The sequence below is a fragment of the Notamacropus eugenii genome, chromosome 6 (genome assembly GCF_028372415.1).
Source record: "Notamacropus eugenii isolate mMacEug1 chromosome 6, mMacEug1.pri_v2, whole genome shotgun sequence".
NCBI lineage: Eukaryota > Metazoa > Chordata > Mammalia > Diprotodontia > Macropodidae > Notamacropus > Notamacropus eugenii.
In genome coordinates, this window is record NC_092877.1 from 53,084,977 (window position 1) to 53,102,623 (window position 17,647).

Sequence of the window (17,647 nt, forward strand, 5' to 3'; positions counted from 1 at the left end):
ATTCCTTCTTTAGTGATGAGAGTAAGCTTCATGTTTTTTTCTCACCTCCCACCTTTCCCCTCCACTGAAAAGTCTTTAACTTGCCTCTTTTATGAGAAATAATTTGCCCCATTCCATTTTTCCCTTTCTCCTCCTAATATATTTCTCTCTCACCCCTTAATTTCATTTTTTAAAGATATGATCCCATCCTATTCAACTCACCCTGTGTTCTCTGTCTCTATGTATGTGTGTCTGTGTGTATGTGTGTGTGTAATCACACACACCACCACCAACTACCCAGATACTGAAAAAAATTCCAAGAGTTACAAATATTGTCTTTCCATGTAGGAATGTAAACAGTTCAACTTTAGTAACATCCCTTATGACTTCTCTTTGCTGTTTACCTTTTCACGTTTCTCTTGATTCTTTTGTCTGAAAGTCAAATTTTCTTTTCAGCTCTGGTCTTTTCATCAAGAATGCTTGAAAGTCCTCCATTTCACTGAAAGACTATTTTTTTCCCCTGAAGTATTATACTCAGTTTTGCTGGGTAGGTGATTCTTGGTTTTAGTTCTAGTTCCTTTGACTTCTGGAATATCATATTCCATGCTCTTCGATCCCTTAATGTAGAAGCTGCTAGATCTTGTGTTATCCTGATTGTATTTCCACAATAATTGAATTGTTTCTTTCTAGATGCTTGCAATATTTTCTCCTTGACCTGGGAACTCTGGAATTTGGCCACAAGGTTCCTAGGAGTTCCTTTTTTTGAATCTCTTTCAGGAGGTGATCAGTGGATTCTTTCAATATTTATTTTGCCCCCCTAGTTCTGGAATATCAGGGCAGTTTTCCTTGATAATTTCATGAAAGATGATGTATAGGCTCTTTTTTGATCATGGCTTTCAGGCAGTCCCATAATTTTTAAATTGTCTCTCCTGGATCTATTTTCTAGGTCAGTTGCTTTTCCAATGAGATATTTCACATTATCTTCCATTTTTCATTCTTTTGGTTTTGTTTTGTGATTTCTTGGTTTCTCATAAAGTCATTAGCTTCCATCTGTTCCATTCTAATTTTGAAAGAACTATTTTCTTCAGTGAGCTTTTGAACCTCCTTTTCTATTTGGCTAATTCTGCTTTTTAAAGCATTCTTCTCCTCATTGGCTTTTTGAACCTCTTTTGCCAATTGAGTTAGCCTATTTTTCAAGGTGTTATTTTCTTCAGCATTTTTTGGGGTCTCCTTTAGCAAGGTGTTGACCTGTTTTTCATGCTTTTTTTGCATCTCTCATTTCTCTTCCCAATTTTTCCTCCACCTCTCTTACTTGATTTTCAAAATCCTTTTTGAGCTCTTCCATGGCCTGAGCCCATTGAATATTTATTTTGGATGTTTGGGACACAGAAGCCTTGACTTTTATGTCTTTCCTTGATGGTTAGCATTGTTCTTCCTCCTCTGAAAGGATGGGAGAAGATACCTGTTCACCAAGAAAGTAACCTTCTATACAGTCTTATTTTTTTTCCCCTTTTTTGGGCATTTTCCCAACCAATTACTTGACTTTTGGTCCTTTGTCAAGAGCAGGGTATACTCTGGGAATCTGCAAGATCTCAGTTCCTCCAAGGTGGCACAATCAAGCGTGTACACTGGTCTGGGAGTAGACAGAGATTTTTGTGCCCAGAATCTTAGCAGTTTCCTCTTCACAGTCACCTGGCCTCCAGTTCCACCAAGCCAGCACTGGGGGCTGAGATTCAGATAAGCTGCATGGGCAAGGCTGCCATTCAGTGTGAGATAAAGATCAGCTCCCTCAGAGCCTCTACACAGGGCTGAGGTAAGAAGCAGCTCCTCAATGACCCCAGGGGTTTTTCGATTCAACAATGGATGTGGGCTGCTGTAGGAACTGCTGCATACTGCCCGATGTGGCCTCTGCAGGCTGCACCCTGAGGCCAGAGCTATGGGAAGGCCCTTCTCCTTCTTGGCCAGCTGAAAAAACTCTGTCACTGACCTTTGGTGCCTGTGGGTTGAGGGATCTGCCAACTGCTGCTATTGTGACTGGTGATTTCACCCCTGAGGTATCTTCCTCCCAGAGCTATGCCACGCGCTGACTGGGCCGGGCTCTGCTTCGCGTCCAATGCAACAGATGTTTCCGTGGGCCTTTCAGGTCACCCTGGGCTGGAAATCTCCTGCACTCTGTTGTTCTCCACTTCTGCTGCTCCAGAATTTGTTGAGAGTCCCTCTCCACAGGTATTTTATGGGCTGTGTGTGGGGAGCCCACATATGTGTGTCTTTCTACTCCGCCATCTTGGCTCCGCCCCACTGATTATTATATTTTCAATAAAAGTTTCTATTAAGCCCTGGAATTTTCAACAGGAATGTCTGAAAGTTCTTGATTTCATTCAAATCCACTTTTTTCCACTATAGCATTATACTTAACTTTTGCAGGTTGAATTATTCTAGGTTTTAAGTCTTTGTTATTTTCTTTTGGTAAGAGTACTTCAAAGTTTCCTCACCTCTATAGTGGTAACTACAATTCTTGTGGATCTTTGACACTTAAACTCTTTCTTTCTGGTTGTTTAGAGTATTTTTAATTTGACCTGCAGGTTTGGACTGTGGCTAGGATGTTCTTGGAAGTTTTCATTTTGGGGTTTCTTTCAGGAGATGACTCGCAAATTCTATTTTCAGTTTGCCTTGTGGTTCTAACAGATACAGGTAGTTTAATTTATGATTACTTATAATATGATATTCATGCAGGGTTTTTTTGGTGGGGGAGAGGGTGAAAGTGTTGAGTGTATCTAATGATTCTTAGATTCTCTCTCCTTGACCTGTTTTTCAGGTCAGTTGTTTAGTTTTGTTTTTAACAGTAGGTACTTTACATTTCCCATTAAAAAACCCAAACCTTAGATTTTGGTCTAATATTTTTTTTTTGTCTTTGAAGTCTATTTGTTCTCTTCTCATTTCCAGGGAGTTGCTCATGGGTTAGTTTTTACCACATTCTGTTCTAAACAAGGAATTGACAACCATGGTCATATAGAATGCTCTTAAAAAATCTTCCTTAGCTCATGGATCGTACAAATATAGGCAGCTGACTGGATCTGGTCTGAGGAATACAGTTTGCTGACCCCCACTCTCAATTACTATTCTCTTTACAATTTTTTCCTCCAAAGCTCTCATTTCAAGTTAAGTCAAAAAGTGGTATCTCAAAGTAAGAATGCTACAGGACCTCAGCCTGAAAGGGCCAGGGTCTCCCACTGCATCCTGGGCCATCTCCAGCCCTCCTGATGAATATCAGATCACTGGATCCAAATGGCTCAGAAGAAAGTGATTTTGGTAACCTTGCACAGCCCTCCCTCCCTCAAATCACTCAACTGCAAGCCATGTCATCATCTTGATGTCATGGTCCTCATGGAGAATGAAGGACAAACACAACAAGTCAACATGTATTTACTAAGCACTTGTAAGTTGTGTCACTGTGCTAAGTGACACATTTATAATTTTTTTTATTTCTTGTTTTTCTACAGATACTGTAGTATCTGGGACTGTGTTGCTTTTTCATCTTTGTACTTTCAGTGCTTAGCATAATGACTAGGGAACAGGTAGCCTTTCTCATTGTATATTCTACAATAAACCACAAGTCAATAAATGATTCAAAGGTGTAGAAAAGAAGCCTAGACTTGGAGTATCTACTCAATGTCTGGAGTATCTACTTTCCTCAAGCATTTGGCCATGTGCTTCTACTCAAATCAACCTCTAATACCTCTAGGAAAATATAAACTCCTATGCTTAGTCTTTAAAGCCCTTTACAACCTTCACAAACTTGCCCCAACGTATCTTTGTTTTCCTTCATTTAAAAATTTTTTTCAATGAACAAATCTGTTTTCTTTCCCTCCTGCCTTCCCAAATCTACAGAGCAAAACAAACAAACTCCTTGTAACAAATATGCACAGGCAAGTAAAACAAACATCTCCATTGGCTGTGTCCAAAAAACGATGGTCTCGTGTGCCAAGTCCATGACCTCAGGCATGAGTCCTCTAGATCCTTGGCGTTTTTAGAGGTTTCCAAGTTGTGATGGCATACAGTGCTCTCCTGGTTCAGTTCCGTCCACTCAGTGTAAGTTTATACAAGTTTTCCCAGGTTTCTCTGAAGTCATGCCTGTCATCACTTCGTAAAGCACAAGAGTATTCTATCACATTCATATGCCATAATTTGTTCAGCAATTTATTCCCCAACTGATGGAAGGCCCCTCAGTTCCTAGTTTTCTGCTACCACAAAAAGACCTGCTACATACTGATCCTTTCCTTCTTTAGAGTCAGCTCTGATAGTGGTATTGCAGGTGTGTAAAGTTTAGTAACTTTTTGGGCAGAGTTCCAACATACTTTCCAGAATGGAAAGACTAGGCCCCAACCTCTTTCTAGTCTCACTGGACATTATGACCCACCTACCACACCTTGTGATAGAGTCTAATTGGTCTTCTCTGTTTCTCACCCATGAGATTCCATCTCATGTCCCCCAAGTCCTTCTTCCCTTGGCTGCACAAAGTCTCTGTCTTCCTTTAAGAAGCAGCTTATCATACCCACAGAAAAACTAGGAAAAACGAACATTTTCCAATCTCACAAAAAAGTCAGAAGCAGACGAGATTCAGCACAAGCAGTGCTGCTGCTGACAACCTGCACTTGCTTGCATAAGTGCAAGGATTATATTATAATTTTTCTATAACACAAATGATATCTCTGTACTATTGATAGTGATTGAGGGAATCACTAATATACTGTTATCTCAATATAGGGACCACATATCTTAGCTTAGGACATCACATATGGACATGAATTAGATTGAAGTGAGGAAGAGTCTCTACTCTTGAGTCACTGAAGTCCACTGAAAGATAAAAGTCAGGACTCCTGGTGATGGCCTGGGTTGCAGTGAATGACCTGGGCATTTCTGATAGGTTTTGGTGAAAACTCTAGTGAGGGGGGGAAGGTGAGAAGAAGTACTCGAAACTTTTTTTTAAAGCACTTTTGAATCAAAAGAAAATATGGATATGATTGAGGATGACTTATGTAAATAAAGATTCTATTTTTCTAAAGCAAAAAAACAGGAGCCTTAAAAGTGTTAATACCACAGCCTGACAGATAGGCTCAGCTGGTTTATTCTAGGCTTGTATCTTTACCTCCTATAACAGATAAAAAGTACATTTTAAACATTCTCCATGTTTTCTGCTCCTGTCCCGTTCAACTAATTCCATGAAGAATCTAATTTCTAATACAATTTAATTCTGGACTCCTTAGTTTGCATTCTTTTGTTTTATATTTCATCATTGCAACACCACACTGCCCTAGTGTTCATAGTGGCCAGTACACAATTACTTTGTGCTTACACTGTATATACTGGACATGGGACAGGCTAATAGAATGTGTTATTACCTATTTAGTCTTAAAGAGACACCTAGGAAGCATAATTCAGTTTGTATTTAATTCTGAGACCTCTGAGAATAACAAAAATGGTGACTTATGTAACTGATCTTTGCAAACCATTATGAAGTTCTTAAATCATCTGGTCTTTATTAATCTTATTTACTGTTGGCATCCCAAAAGGCAAAGAAAGGGCTAACTGCAGTAGGTTACAAATAAAAGACCTAGGGGAAAAACCATTCTTTATTTTTCTTGACCTTTCTGCTCCCTGCACCTGAAAAAACCCAGCTCATTCTCTGATATATGAATCCCACTGAACAGATTTTTCTGATTCACAGAAAAAGTTGTCTTTGTATGTTCTGTGGATAGAGAAAAATCCATCCGCGTAAGATTCTAATTTGACCATCCTGCCTTTGGAAACAAACAACAAAACACTATTCACATTCCTGCTTTCATTCTAAAAACCCACAGTCGTTTTCCACATTTACGAAGAGGCCCCTGAGTTCAAATACTAGACTAGAAGTTATAAGGACTATAATGAACATTACACAGAATCTCTGCTCTTAAATGGTGTATAATAGAGCGAGATGGGCAAGCTAAAGATACACATATCCAATTAACTAAGAAAATAGATACACATGTGTTCCGGTGTGTGTACATATTGATATTTCAAATATTTTACTGTGAATGTGTAAATAAAACCACATTCTGATTCCTGCCTACCAAAGTGGGTTTTTTCTAAATTTGTTCATGACGTTAAGCCTAAGAAAGGTAGAGATTAATTAAAGAATAGAAATTAGCCAGCCTTGGTGCTATGTCAAGTACATACTACATTCTGCAAGTAGGGTCACGAACAACTGAACAACAAATCTTAGTTTGGACTAAACAAAGTTGAGGGAGACACAGCTGACAACAAAATAGTTATAAATGCCACAATGTGGCCTTCTGCCCAACTGTTAAGACAGTTCTGTTTTCTTTAAAGAAATGAGCTCTGTCTGCGGTACTTTCTATGAGTACATCTTCCAAAATTCAGTGTTTATGAAACATCTTCTAGGGGTAGAGGAATGTGGAAGTAAGCCATTCCCTGCCCTCACTGAGCTTACAATCTAGCCAGAAAAGAAAGCAGAAGCAATCACACATACAATTAAATGTCATACATGTACAAAAGTAGTACAAAGTACTGTGTGAGGTCTGATGAGGCAAAGAGTAGTTCTGACCACAAGGAAGAAAGGGGGTTAAAGGAATATTTTATGAGGAAGCTATCATCTGAGCTGAGTCTTTAAGGGTAGGCAGGATTTCAACACTTGGATGGTATTCCAGGCAGAAAACAGTATGAATTCAGGGAAGTATACCATGTATAAGGGCGTAAGTTGCTAGTTATGGATGACAAAAATATAACATACAGTTCAAATATGTATTCAATTACAGTTACCCAAAGAGAGGGTAAATAAGAGAAACACAAGCAAAAAAAACTGTGGAGATTGATGTCTAATTGTTGCCCACTTAATCTAGTCTAATTATCCACAGTATTATCACCTAATAGGGTGATTGTTTGAAAGCCTCAGATTTCTGAGACCACATTACTACATTTAAGTGTATGTTATTACGCTGCCCTCCCACAGACACTATAAATAAAAGTCTCAGCCCAGATATCTGTTCTGCCTGGGAATGAAAGGGATCTCCAAGCCTGACTAGATCAGTTCCTTGTCTCTAGGGCATTTACTTTTTCAGTGGAGAAAACAAATAGAAAGACACTTGGCCTAGAGTTAGAAGACCTGGACTCAAGTCCAAGTTAATTAGACATTGAATAAAAGGTAAGGCTTTACTTAGAAAGGCTACATGGCCTATGGAGAGTGCCGGACTCAGCCAAAACCCAGGTGCAGATTCTGCCCAGAGACGCCGGTTACGTAAGAAGCCTCAGTCTTCCTTGGTCTATGAGAAGCTCTGAAAGATTTCTTCACCATTAGTTCTATGCTTGAGGAAGATTCAGGTTAATCTGATACAGAAGATCAACAGTGACCCATGAAAGAGTAACTTTAGAAGTAGTGAGGACAGAACAAGATTACAAGGAGCTAAAGCGTGGATGGGTGACAAGAGGGAGGCACTGAAGGAACAGAATAAAGGCTAGTATTTTGAGGATTACAAAGGTTGAAGGAAGTTTTTTTGCTTTGTTTTGTTTTAGGATGGGGAAACTTGTTCCTATTTGTTGATAGAGAAAAAGCAGCTGGTAGAGCAGGATAAACTGAAATGAACAAGAGTAATATGAAGAACCTTATCAAATTATTCCAAAGGTCCTTTGCAGCCCTAAATTTATAATGTATCACCTATAAAGGAGAGGAAATAATTGAAGAAATGATACTACAGAGGTAGCAGGGTTAATTCTGGAATTTCTCTGAAACGGGAGGCAAGGAGAAAATGATGAGAATATTCAATAAAAAGCTCTGCTATAGAATTATAGAGTTTGAGCTGAAAGAGACCTCAGAAGCCATCTGGTCCAACCCTTTCATTCTACAGATGAGAAAACTGAGACCTAAAATGGTTTACTGACTTGCCCAAGGTCACAGAGATCACAGGGACACAGGCAGGTTAGGACTTTGGTCTTAACTCCAAAGCCAGCACCTTGTCCACTGTCCCAGTAGAGGGAACAGACATCAACTGTTTATCAAATTGAAGATATCTTGGTTCAATCTCAGTTAATAAATACCACGTGCAATGCAGTGTAATGGCTGTGGATACAAAGAAAGGCAAGAGACAGACCCTGCTCTCAAGGAACTCACAGTCTAAAGTGAAATTTTAGTAAGCAGGAGGTGAAGTCGTCTTCTGAAATTTAGATGGTAAGAGTGGAACTGAGGACTTGAAGACGGAGGGCAAGATTTGAAATAGTAATTGTGAGGAATGAGTTAAAGAATCAAAAAGAAACAAACATAAAAGTTTCTTGAGTAGCAGTGAAGGGCTAACTAGGGGACACAGTGGACAGAACGCTGGCTCTGGAGCTGAGAAGACCTGAGTCCAAATATCACCTCAAAAGCTAACTAGCTGTGTGACCCTGGGCAGGTCAACCCCTTTTCCTCAGTTTCCTCTTCTGTAAAATGGGCAGAAAAATAGCACCTAAGGTTGTTCTGAGGATCAAATGAGATAATGAATGCAAAGCACCTAGCACAGTGAGCGGCACACAGCAAGCACTACTATTATTATTATAAGAAATAACTTTTAAAGAATTAAGCACACCAACCAAAGGAATAAGGGTTAAAGTTAGCATCCTTTCCTTGATTCCACCAGCTAGAAGTAATCCCTGTCCTTCTTTGAATTCCCTTAATAATTTTGAGATACGTTCTAGTCAGCTGTTCACCCATCTTCATTCTCTCTCCCAGTAACAACAGCCTAGACAGTATGCTTGACAATTTACAAAAGGCTTTAAAGCCACCATCTTATTTGATCTTTTGAGTAACCCCATGAGATCACTCATGTAGGTACTGGTATCTTCCCTGAAGAAACTGAAGCTGAGAGAAGTGGTGACACCTTAAGTCGCATAGTTTAGGCATCTCAGAGCTCCTTCCATCTTATCACTGCTACCTCCCAGGGAAGATCCTTTCCTTCCATCTAATGGCCCAGCACAATCATTCCCACCCAGCAGACCTGCTGCAAATGGACGCTGAGTTGTGATGAATCCTTTAGGTGGAACAACTCCGGATAAAAGGCATCCAGAGGGAAGATTTCAGAGTGAAGATGGATAACAATTGATTACAATGTATTTCAAAATTACTAAGGGGAGAGGGGAAGACAGAGAACCTTGTTCTCAAGAAGGGCCTCAGATTCTGTGTGACGCTGGGCAAGTTACTCAAACTCTCAGAGCTCTCTGAACAAAAAAGGTGCGGAGCCGCACGGGTGGAGGTCACCTGGCCAGCCCCACTCGTGTTTAGCGCTAAGAACATCAACCATGCTAGAATGTAAAGGTGGCTGGAAGGCTCCCTAGGGAGTGCTGGGCTGGTCACTCGCTTCCACAACCGTAAAGCAGCGGCGTAATAACACCCACCTCCCGGGGTTCTTGTCAAGGCTCGGAACGGCACGTGGCACTTCCCAAGGACGAGCCAGAGGCCGGCTAATGTTACCACTGTTAGATGTGGCCCTGAGGCCGGCCTCCACCGAGGCTCGAACACCTCCGCGCGGGAGCTCTTTGGGGGGCGGGGGGCGCCGTGGGGGTGGGGAGGTCAATGACGGGCGCAGGCCGGGATGGGGAGGACGCAGCCCAGCGCGGCTGGAACACGGGAAGACCAGGCCGAAAAAAGAGACCATTCGGCCCGAGAGCCGACCCCGCGTCCTCAGGACGGCCCCGGCTACCAGGGAGGCCCTGAGGCGTCGTCCAGCAGCACCGAGACGTCTACGCGACACCTCCGAATCCCACGGCGCCCCGCGCCCAGCCCCCCCTCCGGGCTTCCCGGCCAGGACCCTCACCTTCTGGATGGCCTTGGCTCTGGAGATCCCCGGCAGGCCCACGTCGTGGCGCGTTTTCCTTCCCAGGATCTGGAACTTCTGCCGGTTGATCTTCACCTCGAAGGGGTTGGGGTTGGCGACGGGCTTGGCCTTCCGGGCTCCGGCCTGGCTCCCCAGGGCCTTACCCCTGGGTTTGCCCATGATGCACACGCTGCCTTCCGACGGGCCACCCGAAGATCCCGCGGACTGGACGGTACCCCGTCAACCGGGAAAGAAGCCGAGACACACAGGCACCGACGCAACAACGTGCGCAGCCACGGCACCTGACGACTGACGACTAATTCTCGCGACAACTGAACCTTCCTCCTTCCCAATTGTCGAGGTCTACTAGGAGCCTACAAATCCCAGCATGCAAACCTCTCTTATCTTCAGGGGAGTTGATTTCACCGGCGGTCCCTCTATGGGACCACAACTCCCAGAAGGCTCAGCAATTTACTTCTTCACTTCCCCTTAAACCTCCCTATTCCAGCCACCGTAGAGCCCTCGGGTACTTGTAGTTTCTAGTGTGCGCATGCCGCCGCTTCTGCGGGTCGCAGAGTGGGCGGGCTGGGCGCTCGGGGTCCCCCTAGCGGAGGCAAGCCTTTGGACGATCGCGGAGGAGGAGCTGTGTGGAGGGGGAACGGAGGCGGGGAGGGCGTACGAGGCCGCAGGGTCGGAGGAGGCGGCGCCTCAGCCTCCTGGGCCCCTCCCCGGGGAGGGGAGAGGAGGAGGCGGCCACGATGGGACGGGCATTCGGAACTTGACGGGGCCCGGGAGCGGGCCGGGCTTGGACTATGGGGCTAAGGAGAACCCGGCAGGCGGCGGCGGTGACGAGGGCGTTATCAGCCGCGAGGGCGAAGAAGCCGTGACCCGCCCCCGCCGACCCGGTCCCTTCCTTCGGCCCCGGCAGCTACAGCGGCGGTTCCCCCTCCTGCCCGCGGGCGGCAGCGGCAGCGACCGGTCTTCCCCGGGCGGGCCGGGAGCGCCTGGCTCCGGGACTGGCGCCGGCACCGGGAGAGAGATGCGCCTCGGAGGCTGCGGCTCCTCCCCAGCGGCGGCGGCGGCTGATCATGGAGATTGAGAACATCGTGGCCAACACGGTGCTGCTGAAAGCCCGGGAAGGTGAGGGCGGCGGCAGGCGGGGCGCCCAGGTGCGCGGGCTGCGCCCAGGTGCGCCCCGGGCTGCTTCCCCGCCTCTCCCTGCCCCCTCTGCCCCTCGCGCTCCCCTCCCCTCCTTCCCCGGGTCTTCCCTCCTCTCCCCTTCTCTCCCCCCATTCCCCCTCTTCTTGCCCCCCTGTCCCTTCTCTCCCCCGGCTCTCACTCTCCCCCCTCTGCTGCCGTATTCTGCTTTTCTCTCCACCCCCTCCCCTTTCATCTGCACCTTCCCGCACTCCTATCTCCCCCTCCCCGCTTCTCTCCTCGCTCCCCTCCTTCCCCGGGTCTTCTCTCCTCTCCCCTTCTCTCCCGCCATTCCCCCTCTTCTTGCCCCCCTGTCCCTTCTCTCCCCCGGCTCTCACTCTCCCCCTCTGCTGCCGTATTCTGCTTTTCTCTCCACCCCCTCCCCTTTCATCTGCACCTTCCCGCACTCCTATCTCCCCCTCCCCGCTTCTCTCCTCGCTCCCCTCCTTCCCCGGGTCTTCCCTCCTCTCCCCTTCTCTCCCGCCATTCCCCCTCTTCTTGCCCCCCTGTCCCTTCTCTCCCCCGGCTCTCACTCTCCCCCTCTGCTGCCGTATTCTGCTTTTCTCTCCACCCCCTCCCCTTTCATCTGCACCTTCCCGCACTCCTATCTCCCCCTCCCCGCTTCTCTCCTCACTCCCCTCCCATTCTTTCAGGCCTTTATAGAAACTGAGTTCTCCCGGAACTCCGGACCAGCCGAGCAGTGTTTGCTTTAACCCTTGTGCAAGGGAGGACTTACTCTCTCGCGCTCCGTGTCCTGTCCCCCGCTCTGCCTCAAATCAGAGGACAAGTTTCTTGGAGCTCCAATCCTTGGAGTCGCCTTCCTCCGCTTTATCCGGAGTCTCACCGCTTTGCTGAGCGAGCCTGCTTGGATTGTGCATGGATTGTACCTGTCGGGGAGGGAGGGAAGGCAGATCTGCTTAAGCTCTCTGGTCTAATCAGTCAGTCATTTGTTCAATATGTGCTGGCCTTTAAAGGGCTGAGAAAATGGCTTTGGGAACTACACTGGGCAATTTACACAAGATCTGTGTAATGCCCAAGCATTTTTTCAGTGCCTCCAATGAGTGAGAAAGGCACAACGGCATTGGGATTGCCAAGGTAAAGGTGAAAACAGGAGCTTTCATTCTAGCCTCCCCTTTGGGGAGAAGGCACTAAGAACCTCGGGGATCACCACTTCGGGGATCAGGAAAGGCCTAGTGTAGAAGATGGCACTTGAATTTATTAGGCTTGAAGGAAATTGGGGGCAAAGGGGGAGAGCAATTCCAGGCGTGGGGGACAACCTGGTATTTTTAAATTAGTTTTTAAGTTTTAATAACTTTTTTTTTGGCAGTGATTCAGCCAAAACCGTGTTGTTGTTTTCTTTAATGATGTGGTGACAGACTAGCAAGTTAGTAATAATTCACCCATGAATCAATAGTAAACCAGCACTTGGTCAGACTCTCTGGTTTGGGAGCCTACTGAAATAGTCCTAGGGCTAAATAAAGTAGGTTGTCTTCCTGTACTTATAATTAGGCATAGAGTTCTAGTCTCTGCCACATTTATTTCCCATACCTCTTTACTTGCCCCAAGTCAGCAATTTCTACTCATTTCCTTGGAATAATAATATTATTGCTTTGCTTTTGTTTTCTTTAACAAGTGTAAATAGACTGTGGATTCATTACCTACGGTGCATCCTTGTAGAGAACCTGAAAGGATGGTTGAATTGTGTAATCTATTTGGGCTTTTGGTACGTTGGCCAAAACCACCGAGGCCAGGAAAGTGGTGTTTCTGCTGATGTCATTACTAGACAGCATCAGTAATTAATCCTATCAAATAGAAAATTGCATGAAGTTGTACTGAAGATGTTCTTTTGGAGCACAAATATCTTAAGTAAATCTCATTTTTCATCCTTTTTTTCTTCTTTATGAAAGTTTAATACTTTTCTCTTTTATCCCCTGTGAGGCTTTTAGGAAATAATTGCATCAATTTTTTCATTTAGAGCTCTTGATAAAAGGACTGAATATTGGACTGAAATTGTACAGGGATTCCTGAAATAACATTAGTCCATAGGAATTATATAAATTGTGCGAGTTTTAAATCGAAAAGTCAGTGATTACTAAAAACAATGTAATCATTCTGTAAGCATTATTTAAGCACCTACTAAGTGCCAGGCACTGTGCTACATACTAGAGATACAGAGGCAACCTGAAACCATCCTGGACCTCAAGCTTAGGGTCTAGCCTGGGTGATGTGCATTATATGAAATATAAACAATAGATACAAGTTGACCAGGTGATTTTGTTGCAGAAGACCTTAGCTATGGGGGTGTCTTAGGAGATGAGAAGCAGGAAAGGTTTCATGTAGACGATTGGACTTGAGGTGAGATTTGAAGGAAACTAGATTCCAAAATTGGAGTCAGGTTGTAAAGAGTTTTAAATGATGAACAGAGTTTTAAATTTTATTCGAAGTAATAAGGAGCCACTGGAGTTTATTGAGTAGGTGAATGATGTGGTCAGACCTGTACTTTAGGAAAATCACTTTGGTTTTAACTGTTCCTTGGTGCTTTTTGGGAAGAGTGGTGGGGAGGGGTCCTTACCTGTGACTTCATTAGTTTAAGGAACTTCCCGTGAGGAAGTTTCTACCTTTGCAGGTAGCTGCTATCTCTTACCACGGCAGTCTTAACAAGTTTCCTGGGGGCACAAAGAGTTAGGTCAGTCAAATAAGCATTTAAGTGCCTCCTATGCACCTAGCACTGGATTAAGTGCTGGTCATTAAGTGAAAGGCAAAAACACCAAAACAAAATAATCTCTGCTTTGGAGGAGTTTGCAATAATAGGGTAGTCAAGATGCGAACAACTATATGTAAACAAGTCGTACGTAGGATAAGTCGCAAACATTCACTGGAGGGAAGGCACTAGAATTAAGAGGGATTGGAAAAGGCTGGAATTTTACTTGAAGCCAAAAGGTGGAGAGGAAGGAGAACACTTCGAGCATAGGAGCATAGCCAGAGAAATGCCCAGAGCTAAGAGATTGAGTGTTTTGTTCTTTGGAACAGAAAGGAAGCCACTATATTGACAAGTATGTGGTAGTAGGATTGTATAATGTGTAAGAAAAGAAAGGTATAAGCAGGGCTGAGTTATGAAGGGCTTTGAATGCCTAACACAGGGTTTTGTATTTAATCCTGGAGATTATTGACTATGAGCATGGCATAGTCCTGCACTTTAGGAAAAGTGCTTTAGTAGCTGAAATGGAGCAGGATGGATAGGAATGGAGAGAGGTTTATGGCAGGAAGACCAACTAGGCAGGTTTCTGGAACTGTCTAGGCTTGAGGTGATGAGGGCCTGCATCAGAGAGGGGAGAGATTTAAGTGACTTGTCCAGGATCATATATCCACTATGTGTCTGACTGCATTTGAATACAGGTCTTCTTGATGCTAGGGCCAGCCCTCTGTCCCCTAAGCCAGAGCTCAAAATGCAGAGTCTTCAAAACCTTTGTGAGGAAAATAGATGAAAAAAGTTATTCTTGCTTTTTAAATAGGAAAGCTGATTTAAGGCTGAAAGCTCAAATAACAGCTGTAAAAGTGAGTAAAGAACCTGATCTGTTGTTTATGTTTAAAATGCATAGTTCTTTATAAAAGCATTTGCCAGACTGCATTCTACATCTCTCCTGTCAGAGAACTTAAATGTTTTACCTAATATGAGGGTGTTAATCTTCATGTGCCCTAGGGAATCCCCTGGAACACCTTTAGGTGGTAAATTTTTTTCAGAATTGGTACCTTTTGTTTCTTTTTTTGGCCACTGTACCCCCTAGAACCTCGCTTAGTGCCTTCAATCAGTCAGGCAACATTTATTAAGCATGTATTGTGTGCCAGGCACTGTGCTGGGTATTGAAGTTACAAAAACTTAAATAGCCTCTCTCTATCAATGAGCTAGTTACTACAGCCTGGATGCATGACACTTGGAAGGTCTAAGTTGTGCTGGAAGATGAAGGGGATCAGGGAGGGTCTTATGGAGAAATTGGAACTTAAGCTGTGAAAGAAGTTAGAGATGGAAGGAATGGATGTGGCAGAAAAGCAGTGTCGTGTGAGGAATAGGGGCTGGGGGGGAGGGGAGACTCAGTTTGGCTGGATTGTAGGTTGTAGAAAGTGGGCTAGTGTTCAGGAAGCCTGGAAAGACCAACTGGAGCCTGGTTGTAAAAGGCTCATAATGTCTTAATGCTAAATGATGATGTTTCTGTTTGATTCTGGTGCCAGAGCTGCTGGAACTTATTGGGCAGAGGAGTAACATAGCTAGACCTAGTTTTAGTAAAGTCACTTTGATAGCTCTTTGGAGGATGAATTGGAGAAGGGGGAGACTCTGGAGGCAAGGAAAGCAACTAGGAGGCTACTTCAGTAGTCCAGGGAAGAGGTTATCAGGGTTTTGAATTAAGATGGCTGGGTGAGTGGAAAGAAGTAGGCAAATGCAAGAGATGATATGGAGGTAAAGTTGACTGGCAACTGACTGAATATGTGGGGTGAGAGGCAATGAAAAGTTAAGAATGACTGAGGTTGCAGATTTGGGTGACTGGAAGAAAGAATGGTGCCTAGTACATTATAAACACTTATTGGTTATTGACTGACTGGTAACTTAACAGAAATAAGAAAGTGTGGAAGAGAAAAATATTGAGCTCAATTTCTTTTGGACATACTGAGATTGAGATGTGTATTAGAACATCCAGTTAGAAATTTCCAAAAGGAAATTTATGATGCCTATAGTTGATAAAGAGCTAGGTTTGTGAGGTCTGGCCGTCATTTGCATGGATATGATCATTGAACCCATAGGAATGCAAGGTCACCAAAAGGAAGAATGCATAGGGAGTAAAGGTCCCTGGTCAGAGCACTGACGTAGGCTTATATTTAGAGGATGAGATACTGATGATGATCAGCAAAGGATTTTGAGGAGTATTTGCATAGGTGGGTAGTGAAATGGGAGAGAAGCACCATGGAGAAGACAGAATATCTAAGAGTAGAGAGTGTGCAACAGTGTTAAATGGCACAGAAGGACTGAGGAAAATGAGAATTAAGAAAAGGCCCATCGTACTTGGCAGTTTGGAGGTAAGTGGTAACTTTAGGGAGAGCACGTTTATTGGGGTGCTTAATACATGTTAATTGAATTCGCATAAAAATCAGTATTAAATCGGGACAGAAAATATTCAGTATCCAATTGTGTATTAAATATTTCTTACCATAGCTACAGATTGAAATAATGAAGTCAGCAAGAATTTATTAAACATTATTATATGCTAAGCACCGGGGACACAAAGTCAAAAAATAGTTCAAAGGAGCTTATGGGGGAAACAATTTACAAACACCTGTGTACAAGCAAGTATATACCAAAGTAAGTTGGAGATAATCTCAGAAGGAAGGCACCATCATTAAGGGGGATCAGGCAAGGCTTCTTGCAGAAGATGGGATTTTAGCTGGGCCTGGAGGGAAGCCAGAAGGCAGAAAGAGAAGTTGGTGAACTCTAGGAATAGGGGAGAGTCAGGGAGCCCCACTCCCACCCCCTACCCTGGATTGGGAGATGTGGTGTCTGAAGGAAGGAACAGCAAAGAGGCCTGTGTCATTGCATGGGGCAGTAGGTAGACAGGAGTGAGGTATGAGAACTGGAAAGGCAGGAAGGGACCAGGTTATGAAGGACTTTAAAAGCCAAACAGGGATCTTGTGTTTGATCCTGAAGGCCATAGGGACTCGGTTAGTTTTATTGATTGGTGGGTGATGGCATGATCAGAGGTTTAGGAAGTTGGAGAGTTAGAAGTTTGAGAAAGATCATTTTGACAGCTAGATAGTGGAGTGTGGACTAGAGGAGAGACTTGACACCTAGGTTGCAAACCTGGGTGACTGAGAAGCAGACAGGTATCCTTGACAGTAATAGGGAATTAAAGGAAGAGCAAATGGGCTTTGTGGGAAAAGGTAATGATTTCAGATTTGGACATGTTGAAGTTAAGATATCCACAGGAACATCCAGTTTTCGATTTAATTTTCTCTAGTTTGCTCTAAATTTTCCCCCTTTATTCCAGCTTCCCAAGACCAGCATTTATGGGTTCTATTAAAGAATTTCAAGTCAGAAAGTTTTAGCACTGGTCTATATAGATCAAAGTTCTTAAGGTGAGGTCAATGAACTTGCTTTAAAAATATTTTGGTAATTTTTTTTTATATAATTGATTTCCCTTATAATTCATCCTGTTTTATTTTACGCATTTAAAAGCACTGCTCTGAGAAAGAGGTCCACAGACTTCACCAGACTGCCGTAGAGGCTCATGATGGGCAAAAAAGATTAAGAATCCCTGCTATATGTTGGGTTTTATAAGGTTAATTTCATTACTGTTGCTACTCTCTTTTATCTCTTTGCTGTTGGTGTTAGTCAGGCCTTTATAGACTCTTTTGGGTCCCTCAAGCACCTTGGAACTTCTGTTTAAATAGAGGCATTTGACCAGTGTTGGGAAAGGAGCATTGGTCTTAGGATGCTCATCTATTTCACAGGATTGTGAGGAAAACACTTTGGCACACTATAAAGAGCTGTGTGGATATAAGGTGTTTATTCTACTTCCTACTACTAATTTGAGAGGACTTAAAGGACAGGATACTAATTTTAATAATGATATATCTGACTAAAATTA

The 17,647-nt window shown here is 43.8% G+C and overlaps 2 protein-coding genes across 4 annotated transcripts in view; one reads left to right on the forward strand and one right to left on the reverse strand.

Annotated features, from left to right (window-relative positions):
• Positions 1 to 10,214, reverse strand: part of NOP14 (NOP14 nucleolar protein) — a 63,742-nt gene extending 53,528 nt beyond the window's left edge. The window contains exon 1 of the mRNA XM_072620065.1: positions 9,819 to 10,214. Within this exon, the coding sequence (XP_072476166.1) occupies positions 9,819 to 9,998 (180 nt within the window). The 5' untranslated portion in view covers positions 9,999 to 10,214. The remainder of the gene's footprint in view (positions 1 to 9,818) is intronic.
• Positions 10,215 to 10,587: 373 nt separating this feature from the next.
• Positions 10,588 to 17,647, forward strand: part of GRK4 (G protein-coupled receptor kinase 4) — a 135,939-nt gene continuing 128,879 nt past the window's right edge. Inside the window, exon 1 of one of the 3 annotated variants that reach the window (XM_072620066.1) lies at positions 10,588 to 10,958. In XM_072620066.1, coding sequence (XP_072476167.1) covers positions 10,907 to 10,958 — 52 coding nt within the window. In that variant the 5' untranslated portion in view covers positions 10,588 to 10,906. The remainder of the gene's footprint in view (positions 10,959 to 17,647) is intronic. The other 2 variants (XM_072620067.1, XM_072620068.1) reach the window with 2 other exon arrangements.